The sequence below is a fragment of the Selaginella moellendorffii genome, unplaced genomic scaffold (genome assembly GCF_000143415.4).
Source record: "Selaginella moellendorffii unplaced genomic scaffold, v1.0 SELMOscaffold_2, whole genome shotgun sequence".
Classification (NCBI taxonomy): domain Eukaryota; kingdom Viridiplantae; phylum Streptophyta; class Lycopodiopsida; order Selaginellales; family Selaginellaceae; genus Selaginella; species Selaginella moellendorffii.
Genome location: NW_003314263.1, coordinates 711665 through 736052, shown reverse-complemented (window position 1 = coordinate 736052; position 24388 = coordinate 711665). Strand labels below are relative to the sequence as shown.

Genomic DNA, 24388 nt, shown 5'->3' with positions numbered 1-24388 from the left:
CAAGATGAGAATTTAAAATCTAGCATTCACTCTACACAAATATGAGATAGAAGGACATAAGTTGATGCTCCAGAAGCTCTTGTGATGGCGCTTGGAGCAGCCATGTTTCCAAGCCGATTATTGCCATGAGTTTTACAAGCTCCAAGCAGCGTCATGTAGGCAATGGAGCCCGGCTCGATTGGCATGCTATCGATCACCTCTTGGGCCTCGTCAAGCCGGCCAGTTCGCCCAAGCAAATCGATCACACACATGAAATGCTCCAAGTTTGGAGCTATGTGATGATCGAGCACAAGAGACTGGAAACTATACTTACCACTCTCAAAGAGCCCGGCATGGCTACATGCAGAGAGAACACTGACAAACGTGACTTCGTCCGGATCAAGCCCCTCGAGCTTCATCCTCCAGAAGAGATCAAAAGTTTCCTCAAAATGCCCGTTGTTTGCATACACCGAGATGATTCCATTCCATGAAACCACGTCCTGCCTTGTCATTGCCTCAAACGCCACCTTTGCCCCTTGAAGGTATCCACACCTCCCATAAAAGTTGACAACGGCATTGCTTGTTATCACGTCGGATTGAAACCTAGAGTGATGGAGCTCACCATGCACAAGCTTTCCCTTTTGGAGAGCGGTGATCCTCCCAAGGGCGTCAAGAACAGCCAAGAAACTCACCTTGTCCGCCTGGGCGCCTTCCAGATCCATTTGGTGAAAGAGCCGAGCAGCACTCTCGCATTCCCCGGCTTGGACGAAGATACAAATCAAGGTGTTCCACGAGACCGTGCTTGGCTCCTCCATTTTCTCAAATATTTCCTTTGCTTTGTGGATATGCCCGGCTTGGGCATGCGCCGCCATAGCTGTGTTGTGCGAGAAGCTGTCCCAGCAGGGCATCCTTTTCGTGAGAATCTCCAGAGCCTCGTTCACTCTCCCGTGCTGGATATAAGCCGCCGCGAGCGTGTTAAACGAGACCACGTCTGGAGAAGGAATGGTTTCCTCGAGGAAACTCGCGGCCTTGGCGAGATGCCCGTTTTGCGCATATGATCTTAGCAAAGAGTTCCACGAGACAGTGGATGGGTGCTCGATGCGATCAAACACTGCCTTGGATTCCTCCACTCCCTTGCATTTTCCATAGCTCGCCACCAGTGAAGTCGCCACGGCGAGATCGGAGATCCAGCCAGTGTGATCCGCCGCTGCGTGAACTTGGCGGCAGTGGGAGAGGCTCGAGAGGCCCGAGCACGCATCGAGAGCTGCGAGGAACGTCGCGCGGTCGGGTGTTGTGTCGATCTGCCAGAACAGCGCGAGTGATTCCTCGCAGTGACCGAGCTGGGCATAGGCCGCGATGATCGAGCTCCACGAACTCGTGTCTCGCTGCTCCATCCGATCGAATACCCGCCTCGCGCTAGCGAGGTGGCCTCTCTGGAGATACGCGGTGATCAGCGCGTTGCATGCCGCGATAGTGATCTCTGGCGAGATCTCGAGCAAGAACAGTGCTTGATCGAAGTGTCCCTGCTGGGCTTGAGCTCTAGCGACGATGCTCCACGAGGAAAGATCTCTCCGGGGCATTGTCTTGAAAAGGAGCATCGCTTCGTCGAGGCATCCATTGTGAGCATACGTCGCGATCATGGCGTTCCAGAGCTCTCTCCGCCGCTTCTTCTGCTCGAAGACGAGCTCGGCCCTCTCCACCGCACCGGATCTCCCAAACATCTTGATCAAGGAGCACGATACTCCGTGATCGCTACGCAAGGATCCGCAGGCTTGGCTCAAGTGGAAGATCCTCTCGCATCGATCAGGATCGCCAAGGCTGCCGCAGGCGTCGATGGCGATGATGTACGTGAGTTTGTTCTTGAGAACGTCCATTGAATCGAAAAGGTCTAGAGCTTCTAGCATATGCCCAAGCAGGGCAAGTGCTGTGATCATCGCGTTCCAGAGAGTGGCATCCTTGTGGCTTGTTTGATGAAATATCTCCTGCAACGAAACCATGTCACCTTTCGAAGCGTAAGCTATGAGCAGTGATGTTCTTGAACGAAGATCGTGGGCTGGGAGTCTTTCATACAAATCTATAGACTCAAAAAAATGCCCCTTTTGGGCAAATGCTGAAAGTAGAGCGTTCCAGACAGCCAAATCTCTTTGTTTGATGCAATCAAAGAGATCCTTTGCATCCTGGAGCCGTTCATGGCGAGATGTGGCATCAATTATCGTCGTCCAGGAGATCACATCAACGCAAGGCATTCGGTCGAAGAACTCTCGCGCTTTGCAAAGATTCCCTGATTGGGCATACGCGGACAGCATGGCGTTCCAGCATATCGCATTCCTGCCAATGATCCGATCAAAGAAATGCTCCGCGCTCTCGGCCTCGCCAATCTTTCCATAAACCACAACGAGCGCCGTCCCGACAGCGATCTGGGTGTGAATTCCCAGGCGGATTGCTTCCATGGCAATCGCCCTTGCCAGATCTCTATCCAGCTCTTCGATCCCGGCAATGGCATCGAGAACGCTCACGAAGCTGATGGAATCCGGCGCCACGCCCTGGAGATCCAAGCCCCGGAAAAATCCCAGCGCCTCTCTGCAATGCCCATTCTGGGCATACGCCGCGATGATCGTGTTCCAGGACACAAGATCTCTCTCCGGCATGGAATCGAAGAGCTCCTGCGACCGCGAGAGATTCCCAGCGCCGGCGTACCCGGCAATCAGCGCATTCCAGGAGACCACATCGCGATGAGCCATTCGCGTGAAAACGTCCCTGGCTCTGGCAAGATCCTCTGTCTGGGCAAATGCTCGAAGCAAGATCGTCCACGAGTAGACGTTGCGGCGGGCTGCGCCGCTGTGGAAGACGTTCTCGGCATCGCGCAGGCCGCCGCAGACGCTGTACATGTGAATGACAAGATTCGCGACGAATGTGTTGCGATCCAGGCCCGCCCTGGCGATCTGCGAGTGGAGAATCCGCGCCTCCGTGGGAGATCGGCATTTTCGGAGTAGTGTCGCCGCAGCATCTACGCGCATAGAACCATGATGCGTTTTAGGGTTCTAGAATATTATCTTGGGACTAGATGTTTCGTCGAATGCTGTCCTTTGTCAGTTTAAAAACTTAGATTGCTAACCCATTTATGATCAATTTTTTGTTCTCGGGAGATAGATTCAGTTTTGATCTGATGGTTGAAATGAAGAACTTTCCAAGCACTGAGCTGACCCATCACACTTTCATTCACACTAGACATCCAATTGTCACATGGTTCACAATTGAATCAGGAAGCTGAGGTTGACAGACATTATGCAAGCACAATTTCTCAATCTTGAGTATGAATTTGGCGTTTGGACAAGGATTTCTCCATTTCCTTGAATCTTTCTACTTTGATTTTTTCACTAGCACTTGGCTAATTTACAGGAAGTCTCAAGAGACAAATTCATTGTTTCCATTTAGATTCTTCTTCCAGCTTAGTTTTCTACTCAACACCAAATGCTTAGTGTGGATACCTTGAAGGGGCAACGTTGGCTTTTGAGGCAAAGACAGGGCAGGACGTGGTTTCATGGAATGGAATCATCTCGGCATATGCAAATAACGGTCATTTTGATGAAACTTTTGATTTCTTCTGGAGGATGAAGCACGAGGGGCTTGAGCCGGACAAAGTTACGATTGTCAGTGTTCTCTCTCCATGTAGCCACGCCCGGCTCTTTGAGAGTGGTAAGCATAGTTTTCAGTCTCTTGTGCTCGATCATCACATACCTCCAAACTTGGAGCATTTCATGTGTGTGATCGATTTGCTTGGGTGAACTGGCCGGCTTGATGAGGCCAAAGAGGTGATCGATAGCATGCCAATCGAGCCGGGCTCCATTGCCTACATGACGCTGCTTGGGGCTTGTAAAACTCATGGCAATAATCGTTTGGCCCCATCGCAAGAGCTTCTGGAGCATCAACTTATGTCCGTTTGTCTCATATTTGTGTAGAGTGAATGCTAGATTTTAAATTCTCATCTTCGTGATGGGCATATACAAGTTTGCTCTACAGTGTTGCATACTATAACACGTCCAGAGTTATCAACACATAATGCGCTAGTAATCCATTTGTCTTTCCAGTAAATGCTGTATGACCAAACAACCGTGTAATTTTCATCATAGATTACCATATTTCCATCTTTTTGCAACCTTAGAAAGCATTGCTATTTGTGTGAGTGCTCCAAACAATTACACTCTTTGTATATAAAACTAGGTAAAGCGTGAATATTCCATTTAGAGATTGTAGAAAGTTCCCATTTGATGATGTAGAAAAGACAGAATGGTGTGGTCCATTTCTTATGCAGACCTTATAAATATTGAAATCGTTTTTATGTGGTTGTGAGTACGTTTTACTTTATGTGGAAAAATATAATCTGAATCAAACTGATATGATTTGGTAAATTGTCCATTGATATATTCTGTGGATCCAAATTTTACAAAATCATCCATAACAAAACCAACCATCATATTTGTAAATTCTACTTGTAAATCAAAGCCTTTATATATTATACTAAAATCAGGAAAGATATTCCATCTATTATTTGGTTGTGCATTTAAAAATGATATTGTCATATTTAAGGATTTACCATTTTTTAAAAACACTGAGTAATAATTATTTTATCTTCCTACTTCTTTAATAAGATCTAAGAAAAACCATGATTCTAAAGTGGTTTTCATAACTGACATTTAAACAATAACAATGTTTTAGTAATATTATTTATGTATTATACATATTAAAAGAAAAACATTGGGCAAATATTCCAATTAAAAGTTTTTTATTTTGCTTAACTAAACTAAAATATAACAAATTAAACTAAATTAAACTAAATGTTTTAACTCCTTAAAGGTTTTAAATAATAAAGAATTCATTTAGGGCACTCCTTGCAACATTTTGACGACTTGAGCCATTGCAGAGCGCCCCTGGGATCCGGCTGGATGCACCACATTCCAATGCGAAGCAGCTTCTCGGCCTTAGAGGTAGCCTCCATTTCGTGCCGGGCCCTCTTCTCTTCTAACATCTCCATTAACTTCCCAGATCGAAGCTTCTCAAACGCCCATGCCGCCAGGAACTTTGCCTCCCGCAAGACAGAAAGCTTGTAGTCCAGTTGCCATTTGCAGCACAAGGATCCCAAAGCTGTAGACGTCCAGTTTGTCGCTCACTCTCATCTCATGTATCCGGGTGTTCCTCGGATCATGGTCATGACATCGCTTAGATCTCCTTGCTCTACCATCCTGCCGTGCCAAAGCGATTTTCTTACTGAAGGAGTGTGGAGCTCCGGGTACGTGAAGACGCACGCGCACCACGTCCATAGCACCGGATGGAAACGATGGTTTGTAGTGTTTGAGGTACGAGTTTATCAGTTTCTTCCAGATCACCATTGCGATGATGATTATAGCCATGGTTGCCACAGAGAAAGCCCCGACGATGGCTGGCTTTGCCTTTTTCTGTTGCTTGGCTTCTTTGTTCTGCGAGCTGCCTGGTGCTGAGAGCTTTGGAAGATCTCCAGCTTGGTACAACTTGATCGAAAACAGCGAAGCTTGATCGGCGACGTTGCGAGTTCTGTTCAGAGCAAAAACTTCATTCATCTGGAAACAGGTACTCGTTTTCTCCTGGCTTAGCACTACTTTGCACGAACAGTTTTTGATACACATGGCCATGCATGCTGCTGGAGTGACGTTGTGGAGCGCACTGGATAAATCTAGAGGTTTGTAGAAGTATCGTACTGTGGCTTCGAGCATGTAGTAATGTTGCGAGTTCTCGCAGGTTCTTCCAGGTTCCTCCAGGTTCGTTTTCGGGCTTGCACCTCTCCTTGTCCCCGGAAGAAACGTACTCCATGGATGACGATCCCCTGGTGTCGTTCTTGAGCTCCGGACAGAGGCATCCGTCAGCTGTCTGGAACGAGATCCCACAGGTTCGAGTAAGCAAGCTGTTCCCGAATAACTGCGGGTTTTAAGTCGATGCTCTTCGTGCTGTTGCTGCTGCTGAATGATCTCGAGGTAAACTGGAGCTCTCCATTGGAGTAGATCTTGAGTAACTGGTATCCGGATTGACCAGTAAGCACCGATCGTTGGAGTGGACCACATAACACCTTTCGTCCCGTGGATTTCCAAGCTGCTATTGATGAGGAAGAGAAACGATATCTCTTCTTCTTCCTCGTCGGAGCTCCAGAGCTCTCCAAAAGATCCCAACATACTGGAGTTCAAAGCGACCAAGAAGCGGCTTACCTCGAGTGAGAAGTACCCTCGCTCTTTCTTCTCGTTAGAGATGCTGGCTACTAACTTCATCCCTGGTTTTAGAGGCTGGCAGGGAGCATAGCATCACCGGGATGATCAAAGCTCTGCCACAGCAAAGCTCCAGTTTTGCTCCGGATTACGAGATTTCCAGAGCTCTCGAGGCCCTTGTTGGTCGACCACACAAAGCTTTCATCTACGTCGCTCAGCACTAGGTCGCCGTACGCACCTTTTCGGACGGGTTTTCGCGTAGCTCGCCATGCCACCGCTGCTGGATAGTTCCATGGCGTCCATTGGGAGGAAGACTGACAAGTAGAACTGAGACCCTTGCGAGGTTTGCTCCTACGTTCCCTATTGGTGGGTGAACAATCCAACACTTGGAGGACAATGGCGTTTCCAGTGTCATTGAGACGATGCATTATGCGCTAGACAATTGAGAAACCAAAGGTGGCGATGAATATCAGCATGGAATTGGAAGACATGACAAGAAAGCGCACCGTTCTTTCCTAGGTGTGTTGGGACGATCTCATGAATCGAGCTAAAGCTCAAGTTTAAACAATTATTCATAAGATAAGATATTCTTAGAACCTTTCACGTGTGGAGCACATGGGACTATAACAGCTTCCAAGTTTTTTTTTCTTACAATTTACTTAAATGAGGCGCTGAGACCTTGTTCAAAGGGGATTGTAACGCCTCCAGTGCTACTTGTCTCCCAATGGACGATCCAGCAGCAGTGGCATGGCAAGCTATGCTAAAAGGGAACTTACAAACTCAGTTGTATCAGGTTCCAGATGTAAATGTCTAGCGTAAAAAAATTGTAAAGAGTATCAGCAATTACAAGCTTTTGATTCCAGATGTTGCATACACTTTTCATCAAACGCGGATCACTTCATCAGGTTCACGGTTTTGGGGCACATTCCAGTGCAGGTCCCAAAGCCGTTCTTTTTGCAGCAGTAGTGTTCCTTGGATGAGTCGCAGAGCTGCTGGCAGCTGCCAAATCCATCCTTGAGGCAGCAGAAATAATTAACGTTGGGCTCGCAGAGCTGTAGGCATCCGAATCCATTCTTCAGGCAGCAGTAGTAATTGATGTTGGAGTCGCACTCCTGAAGACATCCAAAGCCGTTCCTCAGGCAGCAGTATGTATCTTGGAGGCCTGCAATCATCAAAAACGGAAAAGCAGTGGCATAATCAATGTCACAAGGACAGCTACAAGGAAGATCATAACGTGATCTAAGTTACCGTGTTTCGGGGTGTTCCGGATGACAACATTGAGATCAGCAGCCTCGTTACCTTCACGAGGCCCCTCGACGACGTAAGTCACATCGCTCTCCCTGCCAGTCACTAGAACCATTCTGCAGGTTAGAGAAACGATTTGCACGAATGCGGAAGTGTTTGCACGTACGCTGAGTGTTGCGAGATGCATCAGCTACGAAGAGCAGCAGGCCAAAGAGGAGGGTGGAAAGAAGAACTTTGGCCATTCTCCTTGAACTGAAACCAGAAATATTATGCTTGACAATACAAAGTTCTGCATCTGTTTATAAAGGGGGAATGCCTGCATGCATCGCGTGGGCGTCCCCATCCCCACGCGATGCATGCTTAAGGTAACTACCTCGTATATCACCCAAGAAGGGAAGACTTTATGAATGTACGCATTATAAAAGTGCTCGAATATCCACCAGAATATTTATTGTAAACCTAAAGTGGGGTTTTAGGGTTCCTCGTAGGGTTTTAGGTCTTGCAGGGATGGGGAAGGCGAAGAAGGGGAAGCACCGCTTGGATCGCTTCTACTACCTCGCCAAGGAGCAGGGCTACCGCTCCCGTGCCGCATTCAAGCTCGTGCAGCTCGATCGCAAGTATGGCTTCCTCAGCTCGGCGCACTCGGTGCTGGATTTGTGCGCGGCGCCCGGGGGATGGATGCAGGTGGCCGTGGAGAAGATGCCCGTGAGGTCTGTGATAATCGGCGTGGATCTGGTGCCGATTCGCCCCGTGAGAGGGGCGCTGTCGCTCCAGGGCGATATCACCACTCCAAAATGCGCGTCCGATATTGGGAAGATTCTCGACCAGAATGGGTTGAGGATGGTCGATGTTGTGCTCCACGATGGCTCCCCCAATGTGGGAGGTGCCTGGGCCAAAGAAGCCATGACGCAGTCGTCTCTTGTCCTGGATTCTTTGAAGTTGGCTACCAAGTTTCTGGCTCCCAAAGGAACGTTTGTCACCAAGGTACGAGGAATTCCTTTTCTTCCTCCACTTTTGAATTTTTCCTTCTTCTCTGATTCCCAAAATTGGTTTTTTCTTGCAGGTTTTTCGATCCCAAGATTATAACGCGCTGAAGTATGCATTTGAACAGGTATGTTTGTCATGGTTTTTTGAGTGATAATTCATTGCCTCTTGTATCGTTTGGTAGCTGTTTGCCAAGGTGGAAGTCACGAAACCCATAGCAAGTCGTTCGACATCGGCTGAAATATACGTGGTTGGTCTCAAGTATCTGGCACCCGTGAAAATCGATCCGCGTAACTTGGACCCTCGCTTTTTATTTGAAGAGATTCCTCAGCCCCCAAAGGTGGGTTTTGGTATTGTAAACAAGGTGCTTGCGCTAAAGCCGAGTAAATTGTGTAGGTGATCGACGTTCTTCGTAGTAGTAAACAGAAACGTCACCGCGAGGGGTGGGTTCTCACGTCAAATAGACTCTTGGTTTTATGTTTTTCTTTTCCTGCAGATACGATGATGCTAACACTACCTTTCGTAAAGACTGCACGGCAGCAGACTTCGTCTGGTCCGAAAAACCTCTAGAGCTTCTTGGTAGCATCACGTCTATTTCGTTTGAGGATCCCAAAAGTTCGCCAATCAAAGACCACGCTGAAACAACTGACGAGGTACGTTCATATCTATTCCTCGTTTTCTTGTTTTGATTGGGAGGACTTTGTCCTGTAGATAAAGGCATTATGCGAAGACCTTAGAGTTCTGGGGAAGAAAGAATTCAAGCAACTGTTGAAGTAAGTTTTACTTCTCGTGGCTGTTGTCTTTCATGCTCATTTGGTTCTCTCAGGTGGTGCCTGCATGTACGAAAAGCTCTTTCGAAAACGTCAGCTTCGGAGGAAACAGAGGGTGATAGGGCTCCTGAAAAGGATGACGACGAAAAAGAAGAAGATGAAGACGAGGATATGCTAAAGAAAATGGAGGAGCTCAAGTCTCTAATGGATTCGAAAAGCAAGCAGGCGAAGAAGAAGGCTGCCAAGCGTAAACAGAAGGTACATATTGTTTGTCTATCTTTTGTTGGTGGTGTATGTTGATGGGCCACAACACTGCAGCTAAACGCACGAAATAGAACAGGGATGCAAGTCGATGTCTTGGGAGACACTTATGGCGAGCGGGATCTGTTCTCTTTGGGCTCAATCAAGGTATGTTTGTCCGCTTTCTCGTCAGTGCCTATGAGCTCCTGTTGGATACATTTTTCCAGGCGAAGAAAAGCTTGGATCGGGTCGAAGGTGCGGATGACGACATGTTAGACAGCGATGACAATGTGAAGGATGAAACGAGTAAGCAGGATATGGAGCAGAAGGATGACGAAGACAATGATGTGGATTCTGACGTCGAGCGCGAAAGGTAAGAACTACGCCTTGGAAGTGTTAACGTAATCTCTCGCAGATACAACGACGAGCTGGAATCTTTCCTCGATCGTGCATACGAACGCTACCGGAGCAAGACTGAAAGCAACACTGCACGGCGGAAACGCGCAAGAATGGCTAATGCAGGAGACGAAAAGCTGTGGGAGGTAAGCCAAATGAAAGTGTTAGAACTTGCAAGCAGCTGACAATATCCTTAGGAGGACGTGGAAGAGAATGCTTCTGAGGAAGAAGAAAACGAAGTAGAAGAAGAGGAGGAGGAGGAGGCCAATCCTCTCGTCGTGTCGCTTCCCAAGGCCAAGCTCTCGAAGGAACAGATTGCACAGCAATGGTTCAGTCAAGACATCTTCGCCGGTTTAGATCAAACCCCGGAGACGGATACCAAGGGACCAAAGACTGCCAAGGACGCTCCTCCGAGCGATGTCACGGTTGCGCCAGGAAAGCTCAAGAGAGCACGGGAAGACTTTGAGGTTGTAGCAGCCGAGCCGAGTGGTTCGTCCGACTCTTCCTCGGACGAAGAGGAGGACTACGACAGCGACGCCAAGGCAGAGATCCTCACTTACGCCAAGAAGATGCTGCGGAAGAAGGACAGAGACAGGATCATCGACGACGCGTACAACAAGTACATGTTCGACGACGAGGGGCTTCCGGAATGGTTCGCGGACGACGAGAAGCGGCATTCACCAAGGAAGAGGTCCAGGCGATGAGGGCTCAGTTTAGAGCGATAGACGCGAGGCCCGTGAAGAAGGTTGCTGAGGCCAAGGCTCGCAAGAAGCGGAGGGTGATGAAGAAAATGGAGCAAGCACGGAGCAAAGCGGCGGCGATTGCCGATCAGCCGGACATCTCGAACAAGTCCAAGAACAGGATGATGGACAAGGTTTACAAGAAAGCGGCGGCGACGACCAATAAGCGTCCCAAGCGGGAGCTCGTTGTGGCGAAGAAGGGCGTGAGGGTCAAGGGTGGCAAAGGGAAGCTTGTGGTGGATCGTCGCATGAAGAAGGACTCACGATCCCGAGGAAGTGGCAAGCCTGGCAAAGGCGGTGGAAAAGGTGGTAAAACGGGTGGCAAAGGTGCGAGCAAAGGCAAACGTGGCAAGCCTGCGAACAGAGGCAAAGGTGGCAAGCCTGCGAGCAAAGGCAATGGTGGCGCTAAGCCCAGAAGATGATTATATTGTTTTACACTGATGGCAAATGGTGTTTTGTTAAAGTGAAAGGTTGTCACAGAAGCAATTTATTCTTTTGATAATTCCAGAATGCAGTCACACATGTTCATCAAGCAAAATCCATCAGATTCAACGTTTTGGGGCACATTCCAAGGCAGGTACCAAAAGGGTTCTTCTTGCAGCAGTAGTGTTTCTTGGACGAGTCGCACAGCTGCAAACAGCCGCCCAATCCATTCTTGAGGCAGCAGTAGTAATTGACGCCCGAGTCGCACTCCTGAAGACATGATCCGAAAGCATCCTTCCGGCAACAGTATGTATCTTGGAGGCCTGCAGCATAAACAAACGGAGAAACAGTGGGGCATAACAAAAGCTCCTGATCATACCGTGCTTCCCAGGGAGCTGCTGGGTGACAAAGTTGTTGAGACCAGGGCCAGCCTCGCTGCCTTCACGAGGTCCCTCGACAATGACATTGTAATTCTCACTGGTGCCCTCCTTGTCAACCGCTGCATATGGATTCCACAGATTTGAAATTGCAATGCAGAAGTTCGCACGTACGCTGAGTGTTGCGAGATGCATCGGTTGCCAAGAGCAGCAGGCCGAAGAGGAGGGAGAAAAGAACAAGCAATTTCGCCATTGAACTGAAACTTTAGAGCTACAATTTCAAGCTTGCATCTGTTTATATGCGCTGCTGCTGGGCAATGCCTGCGTGCATCGCGTGGGACGTCCATGCTTAAGCTGATTGGCTACTATTCAGAAATGAAGGGAATGTCGCTACTAGGCTGATGGAAATCTGCGCTGAATGAAACTTGTTAGTTCCATTGCAGTGACAAAATTGCAGGACCAGAGATTAAAGTATTCTGGAGAGCAACAACCCGATATTGAATGGAAAAGCCTGGACTAAAGGAACGGAGAGTACGGGAAAACTGGCATCCCCGTACGTGACCCGAGAGATATTTTGATTACTTACAGGTTTAAATTAATTACACAGTAAAGTAGTCCCTTAGCTCCACTTTTTGACGACTTTAGGGATAAAAATGGCGAGGAGCTGCGCGCTCTTGCTCCTGGCAGCGATTGCCCTCCTGATTCAGGTAAACGCAAAGGAATGGCGAACAAGAACTCATCACCATCATCGCATGCAATTGCTGAGAAGAGGAGCTGCGCTGCTGCTTGCCTTGAAAGAAGGCTTCGCCTAAGTATTATTGTGGATCTAGTCTTGCTGATCGCTTGTGCGTTTCCAGGCAGATGAGCGAAGCTCAGATTATCATATCTCTACTAATATTATACCAAATCTCACAGATGACGACATCCGCAATACATTGTTTAAGTATCCGCAATACATTGTTTAAGTATTAGTTCAGCACTATCTCCTCCACAGTGCCTCGTGGAGTGGAGGTGCCAGTGGAGCTCCCATCTTGGTCTACTGTGGTAACAAGGGCGACATTGTGTGGTTTGCCGAGAACACTGGGTTTATGTTTGATATTGCTCATCTCTTTAGAGCACTGCTCGTCTTCCCGGAGGTTGGTTTTTGTTCTTTCTCGTTCTTCTTTCCTTCGATCAATCTCTCTCTCTCTCTTTCTGTGATTGTAGCACCGATTCTATGGAAAATCACAGCCTTTTGGAGGCCAAAACGGTCCTAAGGAACTGGCATTTTGCTCTGCCGAGCAAGCTCTGGCCGATTTCGCGACGCTCATACTTGATCTCAAGAGGAATCTCTCAGCGCAAGCATCGCCAGTGGTGGTCTTTGGCGGTTCTTATGGTGGAAGTAAGGTGGTTTCAATGAGATTTTCTTTGGAGGTTCTCACAAGCTTTTTTCAGTGTTGGCTGCGTGGTTTCGGCTGAAGTATCCGCACATTGCGATCGGAGCTCTCGCGTCGTCAGCACCGATACTACAGTTCGAGAACATTGTTCCATACACTACGTACTATGACATCGTCTCGAACGCTTTCAAGGTTGGCATTGAAAGTTTTTCCGGGTTTTTGTAAGTGTTTTATCCCAGAGGGAGGGGGAGGAGTGCTTCGAGATCATACGGAATTCATGGACAGCGATCACGGAAGCTGCTGAACAGCAGAACGGGCTTCGCAATCTCAGCCAAGATTTTCATATGTGCAGGTAAGTAATTCAATAATTTGTAATGAGATCAACGACAAAAGCTATGGCTTATTAATTAACTAAGCACACTCAATTCTTCACATTTTTCCTCGGTTGGCACTATCGGCCTCTTCGGAAGACTTCTCGACCGTTTCCCGCTGCCACCCACAACGGCGCCCTTCAGCGAGAAGGCCGCGTGACTCACAGCCTAGCCCACCGACTCAAGCAGTCCCTGCCGTGCTCCTCGGCCTCTCCCGCTTTGGCCTTCATCGCCTCTTTGTGCTCCTCCGCTTTGCTCCTCCTTTTCGTAAAGACTGCACGGCAGCAGACTTCGTCTGGTCCGAAAAACCTCTAGAGCTTCTTGGTAGCATCACGTCTATTTCGTTTGAGGATCCGCCAATCAAAGACCACGCTGAAACAACTGACGAGGTACGTTCATATCTAATCCTCGTTTGCTTGTTTTGATTTGGAGGACTTTTTTCTTGTAGATAAAGGCATTATGCGAAGACCTTAGAGTTCTGGGGAAGAAAGAATTCAAGCAACTTTTGAAGTAGGTTCTACTTCTTGTGGCTGTTGTCTTTCATGCTCATTTGGTTCTCTCAGGTGGTGCCTGCATGTACGAAAAGCTCTTTCGAAAACGTCAGCTTCGGAGGAAACAGAGGGTGATAAGGCTGCTGAAAAGGATGACGACGAAAAAGAAGAAGATGAAGACGAGGATACGCTAAACAAAATGAAGGAGCTCAAGTCTCTAATGGATTCGAAAAGCAAGCAGGCGAAGAAGAAGGCTGCCAAGCGAAAACAGAAGGTACATATTGTTTGTCTATCTTTTGTTGGTGGTGTATGTTGATGGGCCACAACACTAACGCACGAAATAGAACAGGGATGCAAGTCGATGTCTTGGGAGACACTTATGGCGAGCGGGATCTGTTCTCTTTGGGCTCAATCAAGGTATGTTTGTCCGCTTTCTCGTCAGTGCCTATGAGCTCGTGTTGGATACATTTTTCCAGGTGAAGAAAAGCTTGGATCGGGTCGAAGGTGCGGATGACGACATGTTAGACAGCGATGACAATGTGAAGGATGAAACGAGTAAGCAGGACATGGAGCGGAAGGATGACGAAGACAATGATGTGGATTCTGACGTCGAGCGCGAAAGGTAAGAACTACGCCTTGGAAGTGTTAACGTAATCTCTCGCAGATACAACGACGAGCTGGAATCTTTCCTCGATTGTGCATACGAACGCTACCGGGCAAGACTGAAAGCAACACTGCACGGCGGAAACGCGCAAGAATGGCTAATGCAGGAGACGAAAAGCTGTGGGAGGTAAGCCAAATGAAAGTGTTAGAACTTGCAAGCAGCTGACAATATCCTTAGGAGGACGTGGAAGAGAATGCTTCTGAAGAAGAAGAAAACGAAGTAGAAGAAGAGGAGGAGGAGGCCAATCCTCTCGTCGTGTCGCTTCCCAAGGCCAAGCTCTCGAAGGAACAGATTGCACAGCAATGGTTCAGGCAAAACGTCTTCGCCGGTTTAGATCAAACCCAGGAGATGGATACCAAGAAGACTGCCAAGAACGCTCCTCCGAGCGATCTCACGGTTGCGCCAGGAAATCTCAAGAGAGCACGGGAAGACTTTGAAGTTGTAGCAGCCGAGCCGAGTGGTTCGTCTGACTCTTCCTCGGACGAAGAGGAGGACTACGACAGCGATGCCAAGGCAGAGATCCTCACTTACGCCAAGAAGATACTGCTGAAGAAGGACAGGGACAGGATCATCGACGACGCGTACAACAAGTACATGTTCGACGACGAGGGGCTTCCGGAATGGTTCGCGGACGACGAGAAGCGGCATTCACCAAGGAAGAGGTCCAGGCGATGAGGGCTCAGTTTAGAGCGATAAACGCGAGGCCCGTGAAGAAGGTTGCTGAGGCCAAGGCTCACAAGAAGCGGAGGGTGATGAAGAAAATGGAGCAAGCACGGAGCAAAGCGGCGGCGATTGCCGATCAGCCGAACATCTCGAACAAGTCCAAGAACAGGATGATGGACAAGGTTTACAAGAAAGCGGCGGCGACGACCACTAAGCGTCCCAAGCGGGAGCTCGTTGTGGCGAAGAAGGGCGGGGTCAAGGGTGGCAAAGGGAAGCTTGTGGTGGATCGTCGCATGAAGAAGGATTCACGATCCCGAGGAAGTGGCAAGCCTGGCAAAGGTGGTGGAAAAGGTGGTAAAACGGGTGGCAAAGGTGCGAGCAAAGGCAAACGTGGCAAGCCTGCGAACAAAGGCAAAGGTGGCAAGTCTGCGAGCAAAGGCAATGGTGGCGCTAAGCCCAGAAGATGATTATATTGTTTTATACTGATGGCAAATGGTGTAAAATCTGTTTTGTTAATGTGAAAGGTTGTCACAGAAGCAATTTATCCTTTTGATAATTCCAGAATGCATTCACATGTTCATCAAGCAAATTCACATCAGATTCACCGTTTTGGGGAACATTCCAACTCAGGAACAAAAACCGTTCTTCTTGCAGCAGTAGTGTTCCTTGGACGAGTCGCACAGCTGCAAATAGCTGCCCAATCCATTCTTAAGGCAGCAGTAATAATTGACGCCTGAGTCGCACTCCTGAAGACACGATCCGAAACCATCCTAGCATAACATCACCGGGATGATCAAAGCTCTGCCACAGCAAAGTTCCAGTTTTGCTCCGGATTACAAGATTTCCAGAGCTATCGAGGCCCGTGTTGGTCGACCACACAAAGCTACGCTCCTTTCCGGACAGGTTTTCGCGTAGCTCGCCATGCCACCGCTGCTGGATAGTTCCATGGCGTCCATTGGGAGGAAGACTGACAAGTAGAACTGAGACTCTTGCGAGGTTTGCTCCTAGGGTGGTAAAGCTCAGTGTAATTCGAGCTTGGTGGACAATGGCGCGTCCAGTGTCATTGAGACGATGCATTATGCGCTAGACAATTGAGAAACCAAAGGTGGCATTCTTAGAGCCTTTCACGTGTGGACTGTAACAGCTTCCTAGTTTTTTTTCTCTTACAATTTACTTAAATCAGGCACTGAGACTTTGTTCAAAGGGGATTGTAACGCCTCCAGTTCTACTTGTTTCCCGATGGACGATCCAGCAGCAGTGGCATGGCAAGCTATGCTAAAAGGGAACTTACAAACTCAGTTGAAAAACGTAAATGTCTAGTGAAAATTTTGTAAAGAGTATCAGCAATTATAAGCTTTTGATTCCAGATGTTGCATACACTTTTCATCAAACGCGGATCACATCATCAGGTCCACGGTTTTGGGGCACAATCCAGTGCAGATCCCAAAGCCGTTCCTTTTGCAGCAGTATTGTTCCTTGGACGAGTCGCAGAGCTGTAGGCAGTTGCCGAATCCAGTCTTCAAGCAGCAGTAGTATTTGATGTTGGAGTCGCACTCCTGAACACATCCAAAGCCGTTCCTCAGGCAGCAGTACGTATCTTGGAGGCCTGCAACATTAACAAACGGAGAAGAAGCAGTGGCGCATAATCAAAAGCTCCTGATCATACCGTGCGTCCCAGGGAGCTCCTGGGTGACAACGTTGTTGAGACCAGGGCCAGCCTCGCTGCCTTCACGAGGTCCCTCGAAAATGACATTGTAATTCTCACTGGTGCCCTCCTTGTCAACCGCTACACATGGATTCCACAGATTAGAGAGCAAGAATCTTGAAATTGCAATGCAGAAGTTCGCACGTACGCTGAGTGTTGCGAGATGCATCGGCTGCCAAGAGCAGCAGGCCGAAGAGGAGGGAGGAAAGAACAAGCAATTTCGCCATTCGACTGAAACTTTAGAGCTACAATTTCAAGCTTGCATCTGTTTATATGCGCTGCTGCTGGGCAATGCCTGCGTGCATAGTTCCATTGCAGTGACCAGAGTAAAAGTATTCTGGAGAGCAACAACCCGATATTGAATGGAAAAGCCTGCACATACGGGAAAACTGGCATCCCCGTACGTGGCCCGCTAACAGAGAGAAATATTTTGATTACTTACATGTTTAATTAATTACATAGTAAAGTAGTCCCTTGAATATTCTAGCTCCACTCTTTGACGACTTTAGGGATAGGAATGGCGAGTTGCGCGATCGTGCTCCTGGCAGCGATTGCCCTCCTGATTCAGGTAAACGCAAAGGAATGGCGAGCAGGAGCTCATCACCATCATCTCATCACGCGCATGCAATCGCCGAGAAGAGGAGCTGCGCTGCCGCTTGCCTTGAAAGAAGGCTTCGCCTACACGGAGCACTACTTCCAGCAGACGCTGGATCACTTCAATGTGGGGAATATAACGCTCTTTCCCCAGCGCTATCTCCTCCACAATGCCTCGTGGAGTGGAGGTGCCAGTGGAGCTCCCATCTTCGTCTACTGTGGTAACGAGGGCGACATTGTGTGGTTTGCCGAGAACACTGGGTTTATGTTTGATATTGCTCCTCTCTTTGGAGCACTGCTCGTCTTCCCCGAGGTTGGTTTTTGTTCTTCCTCGTTCTTCTTTCCTTCGATCAGTCTCTCTCTTTTTTTTTTTGCTGTGATTGTAGCACCGATTCTATGGAAAATCCCAGCCTTTTGGAGGCCAAAACGGTCCTAAGGAACTGGCATTTTGCTCTGCCGAGCAAGCTCTGGCCGATTTCGCGACGCTCATACTTGATCTCAAGAGGAATCTCTCGGCGCAAGCATCGCCAGTGGTGGTCTTTGGCGGTTCTTATGGTGGAAGTAAGGTGGTTTCAATGAGATTTTCTTTGGAGGTTCTCACAAGCTTTTTTCAGTGTTGGCTGCGTGGTTTCGGCTGAAGTATCCACACATTGCGATCGGAGCTCTCGCGTCGTCAGCACCGATACTACAGTTCGAGAATATTGTTCCATACACTACGTACTATGACATCGTCTCGAACGCTTTCAAGGTTGGCATTGAAATTTTGTCCGGGTGTTTTTGTTAAGTGTTTTATCCCAGAGGGAGGGGGAGGAGTGCTTCGAGATCATACGGAATTCATGGACAGCGATCACGGAAGCTGCTGAACAGCAGAACGGGCTTCGCAATCTCAGCCAAGATTTTCATATGTGCAGGTAAGTAAATTTACCATTGTTTTCCATCTAGGAAAAACAAAAAATCTTTTTGTTCTCGTAGCGATTTCAAAAACGCGGATGAGTTGATAAACTGGCTAGAGTCTGCGTACTCGTACCTCGCCATGGCCAATTATCCATATGCAGCTAATTTTACAATGCCACTTCCTGCGTATCCCGTTCGAAAGGTTTGCAAAACGAAAAAAAAAGTAAAAGAAGCCCTCTAAACTCATGTATATTTCAGGTCTGCCAGGCAATGGTGAACTCTCCCGTGGCGTCAAGCATTCTTCAAAGGATATATGCGGGGGTGAATGTTTACTACAACTTTACAGGGGCCGCAAAATGCTTTGATCTTGACGATGATCCGCATGGTTTAAGCGGGTGGAACTGGCAGGTGTTTTCTTCTTTTTGTTTCCTTGTCAGATATAACTAGTCGTCTCTTCAGTCTTGCACCGAGATGGTTATGCCAATGAGCTCCAATTCAAGTACAAGTATGTATCCTCCGTTCGAGTGGGATGGCGAGGCCTGGAGCAGGTTTTGCTGGGAAAAGTATGGTGCAATACCTCGGCCGAGCTGGGTGACAACGGAGTTTGGAGGCCATGTAAGTAAGACTTTTGTTTTTCGGTTAGCTGAATTGCATACACCACTACAGGATATCAAGTCTGCGTTGAGAAACTTTGGAAGCAACATTGTCTTCTCGAATGGCTTGCTGGATCCTTGGAGCGGTGGAAGGCAAGCCATGAATGATTCCTTTCGTTTGCGTAGCTCACTCATCGATTTTGATGGTGTGCAGTGTTCTGGAGAGCATATCGAGCACAATACTGGCGTTTGTCACGAAAGAAGGTAGAAACAAAAGCTTTTCTCACGCTTCCGGCTGCTCAGATGAAATGGAAAACCTGTTTCTTCAGGAGCGCATCACCTTGATTTTCGGTGGAGTAGAAAGGACGACCCGCAATGGCTCATTGAGCAGCGGGAGCTGGAAGTGAGGGAGATCAAACGCTGGCTGAGTGAGTACCATTCCCTCCACAGACAAAACGTCTTTGTCATTTGATAAACTGACACATAAACTGGAACTTGGATGATTAACTAAAATTATTCAATTATTAACTATTTGAAAGTGTATATATAAAATTTCTTTTACTTGGCATGGAGTATTGAAATAGAATACAGAAATGTCCATATTTAATTATAGTTTATACACACAACAAAAAATTTCTTACGAAATTCGACCTTTTACATGCATATTTAGATTACTAATTACTAATTATTTATTTTGGAATCCAAAGGATGTGTATTACTCAAGTTGCGAATCTAGTAATCCCATTACATTCAATAATTTGTTGACGTAATGAGATCATCGACAAAAGCTTTGGCTTATTAATTAACTAAGCACACTCATTCTTCACATTTTTCCTCGGTTGGCACTATCGGCCTCTTCGGAGGTCTTCTCGACCGCTTTCCCGCCGCCACCCACAACGGCGCCCTTGAGCGAGAAGGCCGCGTGACTCACAGCCTCGCCCACCGACTCAAGCAATCCCTTGCCGTGCTCTCCGGCCTCTCCCGCTTTGGCCTTCATCGCCTCTTTGTGCACCTCCACTTTGCTCCTCGCCTCCTCCACGCTGATTCCAGTCCGCTGCTTGAATGCCTCGGCACTCTCTCCGGCGCGCTGGCTCAAGCTCTCGGACCTCTCCCCAGATCCAGCTTCCGCCGTCATGCCCGTTCTTTTCTTGAATTCCTCGACACTCTCGCCGGCTCGCTGCTTGAGCTCCTCGGTCCGAGACCCCGTCTTCTCCTTTGCTTCTTCAACAGTCATGCCCGTCCGCCTCTTGAAATCCTCGGTGCTCTCCCCAGTTCGCTGCTTGAGCTCCTCCCCCTTCTGTTTCGCGGCTTCCACAGTCGACTCGGCCGACTCCTTAGCAGACTCGGCAGTCTCCTTGGTTTTGTCGGACGCAAGCCCCAACTTCTCGGAGAAAGCCTGGGTGATGTTTCCAATCGCTCCAAACAAGCCTTCCTTGGCTCCTCCAGCAGTCTCGCTAGCTCGATCGGTACTGAGGCAAAAAGACAGCGTCAGGAAAAAAGGGAACAGAAAACAAACTCTAGAATACAAACCTTTGCTGAGCAGTGCCTTTCGCACTATCTGCGCTCTGGCCAACCGTATCCTGAGAAATACAAAAGAATCGCTCAATACAAAACAACAGGAGTACAAAACACCATACCTTCGTCGTGTCTTGAGCACGGGCAGCCTTCTCGGCAGTGACATCCTTTGCTCGAGCAGCCGAATCATAGGTGGAATCTTTCGCCTGGCCAGCCTTCTCGGCAGTGACATCCTTTGCTCGAGTAGCCGAATCATAGGTGGCATCTTTCGCCTGGCCAGCCTTCTCGGCAGTAACATCCTTTGCTCGAGCAGCCGAATCATATGTGGTATCTTTCGCCTGGCCAGCCTTCTCGGCAGTAACATCCTTGGCTCGAGCAGCCGTATCATAGGTGGAATCCTTCGCCTGGCCAGCCTTCTCGGCAGCGACATCCTTGGCTCGAACGCTGCTATCATAAACCGAATCCTTCGTCTGCCCAGCCTTCTCGAGAGTTGTATCTTTCGCTCGAGCAGCCGTATCATAGGTGGTATCCTTCGCCTGGGTAGCCTTCTCAGCCGCGGTATCCTTCGCTCGGACAGCCGAATCATAGGCAGAATCCTTTACCTGGCCAGTCTTCTCAGCCGTGACATCCTTGGCTCGCTCCACCGTGTCCTGCGCCGATTTGAAGGCCGAGTAGGCGGATTCCTGCACGGCCTCGCGGTAATGCGACAGCGCCTCGCTGATCGACTGCCCCGCCGTCTGCGTCGCCGTCGCCCCGTGCTCCCTCTTCTCCATGGCGCGCTCGGCGCTCGCGCGCGCCTCCTCGGCGGGGCTCACGCGCTGCTCCTGCTGCTGATTCTTGCCCGACTCCATCGCACTAGATCAAAATCTGGGAAATGTGGGAGATTCTACGCACCGCCGCTATGGATCGATCAAGAAATCCTAGAAATCTCACCGCAAGCAAAACAGCTGACCCTAGGTAGTCGCTGTGCTCGCTCAAACGAACTGGAAATATATGGAAGCATAAGCGCCGCCAAGGCGAGGGACAAATGGAGTGATGGCAGGGCGACGCGTGGCGCCATGCAGTGACTGGGCGACGCGTGGCGAGAATACTCTCGAAGGGGCGCCAGCATTGAAGAAAAAGAATCTAGGGCTTCCGTGGCTAGGGCAAGGATAAAGGGCAAAAAAGTTGAGATGGACACCTTTTCTAGGACAGCGTATGATATAGTTGTCAAAATTTCTTTTTTCACTCCAGCGCAATGTTGAGCAATGCTACTGCAACCTCGATCACCGACTTGATCCTCAATCACCGCTTTGATCGGTGGCTTCATTAAGGACTCGTACTGGGCAGATTTTCGTGAATCTCCGTAAGAATGATTCTTGTTACCTACAGGCTTGGCGGCAATCCTCTCGTTCAAGTAACTGTTGAGGAAGATCACAAGGAATATCAAACCGGGTGTATTTGTTGCTGATAAAGTTAACATTTAGGGCTAACAAGGATATTCCACATTTAAAAGGGCAGGCTCCATGGGATTGATTCCCACGATGCTCCTCGCGGCATTTGCCCCGCGATCGCGATTGGACTGGCTCCTACACGCCGCGAGCAGGGATTTCCACTCTAGGGCACCGGCAGCGAAGGGCATGGTTGCGATGAGCTCCTCGGCGGCGCCCAGATGCCCCGCGCGGCCCAGGGCATCGATGATGCAGCAGAAATGCTGCTTGGTCGCCTCCAATCCGAAATCCATGGCCATGGAGACGAAGCAGCTCCTGGCGCTGTAGGCCCTGCCTAAATGGCTGCAGCCCAGGAGGATCGATGCAAAGCTCGATCGCTCGGGCTGGAAGAGAGCTTTCATCTCGCTGAAGATCTCCATTGCCGTGGAGTTATTCCCAGCCTGCGCGTGCCCGGCGAGCAGCGCGCTCCACGAGATCGCCCCTCGCTCTGGCATTTTATCGAACAAGTCCTTTGCTTCGTCCAGATACCCTGACTCGGCATAAGCAGACATGATCGTGGTCCAAGAAATTAGATCCCTTTCTCTCATAGCCCAGAACATCTCTTTGGCCTCGCTAAGATTCATAGCGCGACAATAACCACTTAATATTACATTTAGAGACACTTGGTCTCTTTCTGGCATTCCTTGGTAAAGCTTTAGAGCATCCAGAAAATGCCCATTCAGGGCATAGCAAGAAACCATGGAATTCCAGCAAGCCAAAGTTTTATAACGCATATTGTCAAACACACACTTGGCATTCTCTGTGTAGCAATTTGTGGAGTAAGCCGTTAGCATCGAGCTGCACGCCACGCTATCAATCTCTGGCATTTGGCTGTAGAGATTCTCAGCCATTGTGATATCCCCCACTTGGGCATATCCAGTCAGCATGATCGTAAGTGCCACGTGGCTGTGTTGTGGCATCGCATTGAACAAATCAATGGCCCGATCGAGCTGCTCGGCAACAACGTATGCCGTGAGCATTGCCGTCCAGCATAGCATATTCCTCTCAGGCATAACTGCAAAGTGAAACTCTGCCTCACGCACTTGCCCTATATGGGAATATGCATGGAGCAGTAAACTCCACGTCACCATGTTGTGCTGAGGCATCGTTTCAAATGCCAGGATCGCTTCGTGAAATTTCCCACTGTGGATAAACGCGGAGATTAAACCATTCCAAGATACTATGTCACGGTGCGGCATCTGATTAAACAGATTCTCGGCATCAGCAAGATGCCCGTTAAACGCATATGCCGACAGCATCGAATTCCAGGAAACTAAGTCCCTTTCGGGCATTTCATGAAATGTCCTTTTAGCATCTTCCGCGCATCCACTTTGTGAAAACGCGGACAACATCGAATTCCAAGTAGTCAGATCTCGCAAGGGCATTTCTTGAAAAACTTCCTGGGATCTATCCAGATACCCAGTTTGGGCATATGCGAAAAGCATACAGTTCCACGACACTATGTCCGGCTCGGGCATCTCAGAGAAAATAGATTCGATCTCTTCCAAGTTCATAGCTCCTACGTAAAGTCGCATCATGTTAGTGCATGAAACAAGATCCCTCTCCGGCATTACATCGAAGAGTTTTTTCGCTTCCTCCATATGCCCAGACTGGGCATATGCTCCAAACATCGAGCTCCACGCAACAAGGTTTTTCTCCGGCATCGCATCAAACACCGCTCTTGATGCTTGGAGGGATCCGTTCTTGGCACAGGATGAAAGCAAGAGAACCCACGAAAAACAATCCCATTCCACCATGCTATGGAAAATCTCTTCTGATTTATCAGGACTCCCACACCTCCCATACATTTCAATCAGCTTGTTCCACACAAAGAGATCCTTCCGCTTGATACTACTGCCGGATTGGATCCAGCGAAGGACTCTAGCTGCGTCAGAGAGCGATCGACATTCCTGGATGGAAGTGAGAAGCTCAGTTCGATTCATTCAAGAAAAGAGTACCACATAATTTCTCAGGAAGGAAGAACTAGAGGAAATGCTATACATTAGTAGCAGTGGCTGGATCTTGGAAGAACTAGGCTCTCTCGCCCCTAATCCTGCGAGCGAGCTGGATGTCCTTGGGCATGATCGTCACCCTCTTGGCATGGATCGCGCAGAGATTGGTGTCCTCAAACAGACCCACAAGATACGCCTCGGCCGCCTCCTGGAGCGCCATCACTGCCGAGCTCTGGAACCGCAGATCCGTCTTGAAATCCTGCGCGATCTCACGAACCAGCCTCTGGAAGGGCAGTTTGCGGATGAGCAGCTCCGTACTCTTCTGGTACTTGCGGATCTCACGCAGCGCGACTGTTCCTGGGCGATACCTGTGGGGCTTCTTCACTCCTCCTGTCGCTGGGGCTGATTTCCTGGCGGCCTTAGTAGCCAGCTGCTTCCTGGGCGCCTTGCCGCCAGTGGATTTGCGAGCAGTCTGCTTGGTGCGAGCCATAGATTCGATCGATCGAGAGAGGAGAAGCAAGAACAAAGGAGCAACTCTAAGACGAAGACGAAGAACCCTAGCAGCGTTTGGTTGGGATCTGTGGCCTCTCCGTTTATACAAGAGCGCACGAACTCCCGCCCTAGAAGCGAGCGGGAAATTCAAAACAACTGAACGGCTGAGAGCACCCGCATCGGACGGCGGTAGGCTCGATCCCCGTCCTGCGCTGTGATTAGCTG

General features: G+C 48.9%; 7 protein-coding genes, 1 long non-coding RNA gene and 2 pseudogenes across 11 annotated transcripts; 4 read left to right on the top strand and 6 right to left on the bottom strand.

The window, feature by feature from the left end:
• Window positions 1–26: 26 nt before the first annotated feature.
• Window positions 27–2996, bottom strand: LOC112351461 (pentatricopeptide repeat-containing protein At4g02750-like). The gene is made up of 2 exons (XM_024689414.1): window positions 2677–2996; window positions 27–2559 (listed from the first exon to the last, which is right to left on the bottom strand). The coding sequence occupies exons 1-2, from the start codon at window positions 2994–2996 to the stop codon at window positions 27–29; spliced, it is 2853 nt and encodes a 950-aa protein (XP_024545182.1).
• A 1885-nt stretch (window positions 2997–4881) lies between these two features.
• LOC112341857 lies at window positions 4882–5714 on the top strand. Its single transcript, XR_002990711.1, has 3 exons — window positions 4882–4964; window positions 5023–5333; window positions 5384–5714. It is a non-coding gene; the product is annotated as an uncharacterized LOC112341857 (long non-coding RNA).
• Window positions 5715–7043: 1329 nt separating this feature from the next.
• Window positions 7044–11685, bottom strand: LOC9661801. Of its 3 annotated transcripts, none has more exons than XM_024662652.1 (3): window positions 11559–11652; window positions 7458–7559; window positions 7044–7371 (listed from the first exon to the last, which is right to left on the bottom strand). In XM_024662652.1, the coding sequence occupies exons 1-3, from the start codon at window positions 11635–11637 to the stop codon at window positions 7103–7105; spliced, it is 450 nt and encodes a 149-aa protein (XP_024518420.1). In that variant the 5' UTR covers window positions 11638–11652; the 3' UTR covers window positions 7044–7102. The 3 variants fall into 3 exon arrangements, with proteins under 3 accessions (XP_024518420.1, XP_002962375.1, XP_002962374.1); XM_002962329.2 differs by lacking the exon at window positions 11559–11652 and adding an exon at window positions 7621–7731; XM_002962328.2 differs by lacking the exons at window positions 7044–7371; window positions 7458–7559 and adding exons at window positions 11026–11330; window positions 11387–11506 and having other exon boundaries at window positions 11559–11685.
• LOC9647180 lies at window positions 7931–11077 on the top strand (annotated as a pseudogene).
• A 352-nt stretch (window positions 11686–12037) lies between the features above and the next one.
• Window positions 12038–15455, top strand: LOC9647179 (annotated as a pseudogene).
• An 832-nt stretch (window positions 15456–16287) lies between these two features.
• Window positions 16288–16930, bottom strand: LOC9661799. The gene is made up of 3 exons (XM_002962327.2): window positions 16803–16930; window positions 16616–16735; window positions 16288–16555 (listed from the first exon to the last, which is right to left on the bottom strand). Exons 1-3 carry the CDS (start codon window positions 16879–16881, stop codon window positions 16347–16349), a joined length of 408 nt encoding a protein of 135 aa, XP_002962373.1. The 5' UTR covers window positions 16882–16930; the 3' UTR covers window positions 16288–16346.
• Window positions 16931–17158: 228 nt separating this feature from the next.
• LOC9647178 (lysosomal Pro-X carboxypeptidase) lies at window positions 17159–19266 on the top strand. Its single transcript, XM_024664036.1, has 10 exons — window positions 17159–17561; window positions 17635–17809; window positions 17863–17996; window positions 18047–18159; window positions 18221–18344; window positions 18401–18550; window positions 18602–18757; window positions 18809–18888; window positions 18950–18999; window positions 19065–19266. Exons 1-10 carry the CDS (start codon window positions 17172–17174, stop codon window positions 19205–19207), a joined length of 1515 nt encoding a protein of 504 aa, XP_024519804.1. The 5' UTR covers window positions 17159–17171; the 3' UTR covers window positions 19208–19266.
• Window positions 19267–19459: 193 nt separating this feature from the next.
• On the bottom strand, window positions 19460–21232 carry LOC9647177 (embryonic protein DC-8). 2 transcript variants are annotated; one of them, XM_024663335.1, is made up of 4 exons: window positions 20466–21232; window positions 20373–20399; window positions 20266–20315; window positions 19460–20204 (listed from the first exon to the last, which is right to left on the bottom strand). In XM_024663335.1, the coding sequence occupies exons 1-4, from the start codon at window positions 21099–21101 to the stop codon at window positions 19559–19561; spliced, it is 1359 nt and encodes a 452-aa protein (XP_024519103.1). In that variant the 5' UTR covers window positions 21102–21232; the 3' UTR covers window positions 19460–19558. The 2 variants fall into 2 exon arrangements, with proteins under 2 accessions (XP_024519103.1, XP_024519098.1); XM_024663330.1 differs by having other exon boundaries at window positions 20373–21231.
• Window positions 21233–21718: 486 nt separating this feature from the next.
• Window positions 21719–23662, bottom strand: LOC112351457 (pentatricopeptide repeat-containing protein At4g02750-like). The gene has a single exon (XM_024689398.1). The coding sequence runs from the start codon at window positions 23660–23662 to the stop codon at window positions 21719–21721; it is 1944 nt and encodes a 647-aa protein (XP_024545166.1).
• LOC9661798 (histone H3) lies at window positions 23641–24253 on the bottom strand. The gene has a single exon (XM_002962325.2). The coding sequence runs from the start codon at window positions 24159–24161 to the stop codon at window positions 23751–23753; it is 411 nt and encodes a 136-aa protein (XP_002962371.1). The 5' UTR covers window positions 24162–24253; the 3' UTR covers window positions 23641–23750.
• Window positions 24254–24388: the final 135 nt, after the last annotated feature.

Excerpts from the sequence above, each read along its gene's own strand:
- LOC9647178 (XM_024664036.1), top strand. The coding sequence starts at position 17,172 with ATGGCGAGTTGCGCGATCGTGCTCCTGGCAGCGATTGCCCTCCTGATT. Across the intron at positions 17,997-18,046 it reads TCGTCTCGAACGCTTTCAAG|AGGGAGGGGGAGGAGTGCTT; the intron begins GTTGGCATTGAA and ends GTTTTATCCCAG. Across the intron at positions 18,551-18,601 it reads TAAGCGGGTGGAACTGGCAG|TCTTGCACCGAGATGGTTAT; the intron begins GTGTTTTCTTCT and ends TCGTCTCTTCAG.
- LOC9661799 (XM_002962327.2), bottom strand. The coding sequence starts at position 16,881 with ATGGCGAAATTGCTTGTTCTTTCCTCCCTCCTCTTCGGCCTGCTGCTC. Across the intron at positions 16,736-16,802 it reads TGCATCTCGCAACACTCAGC|CGGTTGACAAGGAGGGCACC; the intron begins GTACGTGCGAAC and ends ATCCATGTGTAG. Across the intron at positions 16,556-16,615 it reads GGAGCTCCCTGGGACGCACG|GCCTCCAAGATACGTACTGC; the intron begins GTATGATCAGGA and ends TTAATGTTGCAG.
- LOC9647177 (XM_024663330.1), bottom strand. The coding sequence starts at position 21,101 with ATGGAGTCGGGCAAGAATCAGCAGCAGGAGCAGCGCGTGAGCCCCGCC. Across the intron at positions 20,316-20,372 it reads GTGCTCAAGACACGACGAAG|GATACGGTTGGCCAGAGCGC; the intron begins GTATGGTGTTTT and ends TGTATTTCTCAG. Across the intron at positions 20,205-20,265 it reads AAAGGCACTGCTCAGCAAAG|TACCGATCGAGCTAGCGAGA; the intron begins GTTTGTATTCTA and ends TTTTTGCCTCAG.
- LOC9661798 (XM_002962325.2), bottom strand. The coding sequence starts at position 24,161 with ATGGCTCGCACCAAGCAGACTGCTCGCAAATCCACTGGCGGCAAGGCG.
- LOC112351457 (XM_024689398.1), bottom strand. The coding sequence starts at position 23,662 with ATGAATCGAACTGAGCTTCTCACTTCCATCCAGGAATGTCGATCGCTC.
- LOC112351461 (XM_024689414.1), bottom strand. The coding sequence starts at position 2,996 with ATGCGCGTAGATGCTGCGGCGACACTACTCCGAAAATGCCGATCTCCC. Across the intron at positions 2,560-2,676 it reads TGGAATGCGCTGATTGCCGG|AGAGGCGCTGGGATTTTTCC; the intron begins GTACGCCGGCGC and ends TGGGCATTGCAG.
- LOC9661801 (XM_024662652.1), bottom strand. The coding sequence starts at position 11,637 with ATGGCGAAATTGCTTGTTCTTTTCTCCCTCCTCTTCGGCCTGCTGCTC. Across the intron at positions 7,560-11,558 it reads TGCATCTCGCAACACTCAGC|TGACTGGCAGGGAGAGCGAT; the intron begins GTACGTGCGAAC and ends GAATGGTTCTAG. Across the intron at positions 7,372-7,457 it reads CCGGAACACCCCGAAACACG|GCCTCCAAGATACATACTGC; the intron begins GTAACTTAGATC and ends TGATGATTGCAG.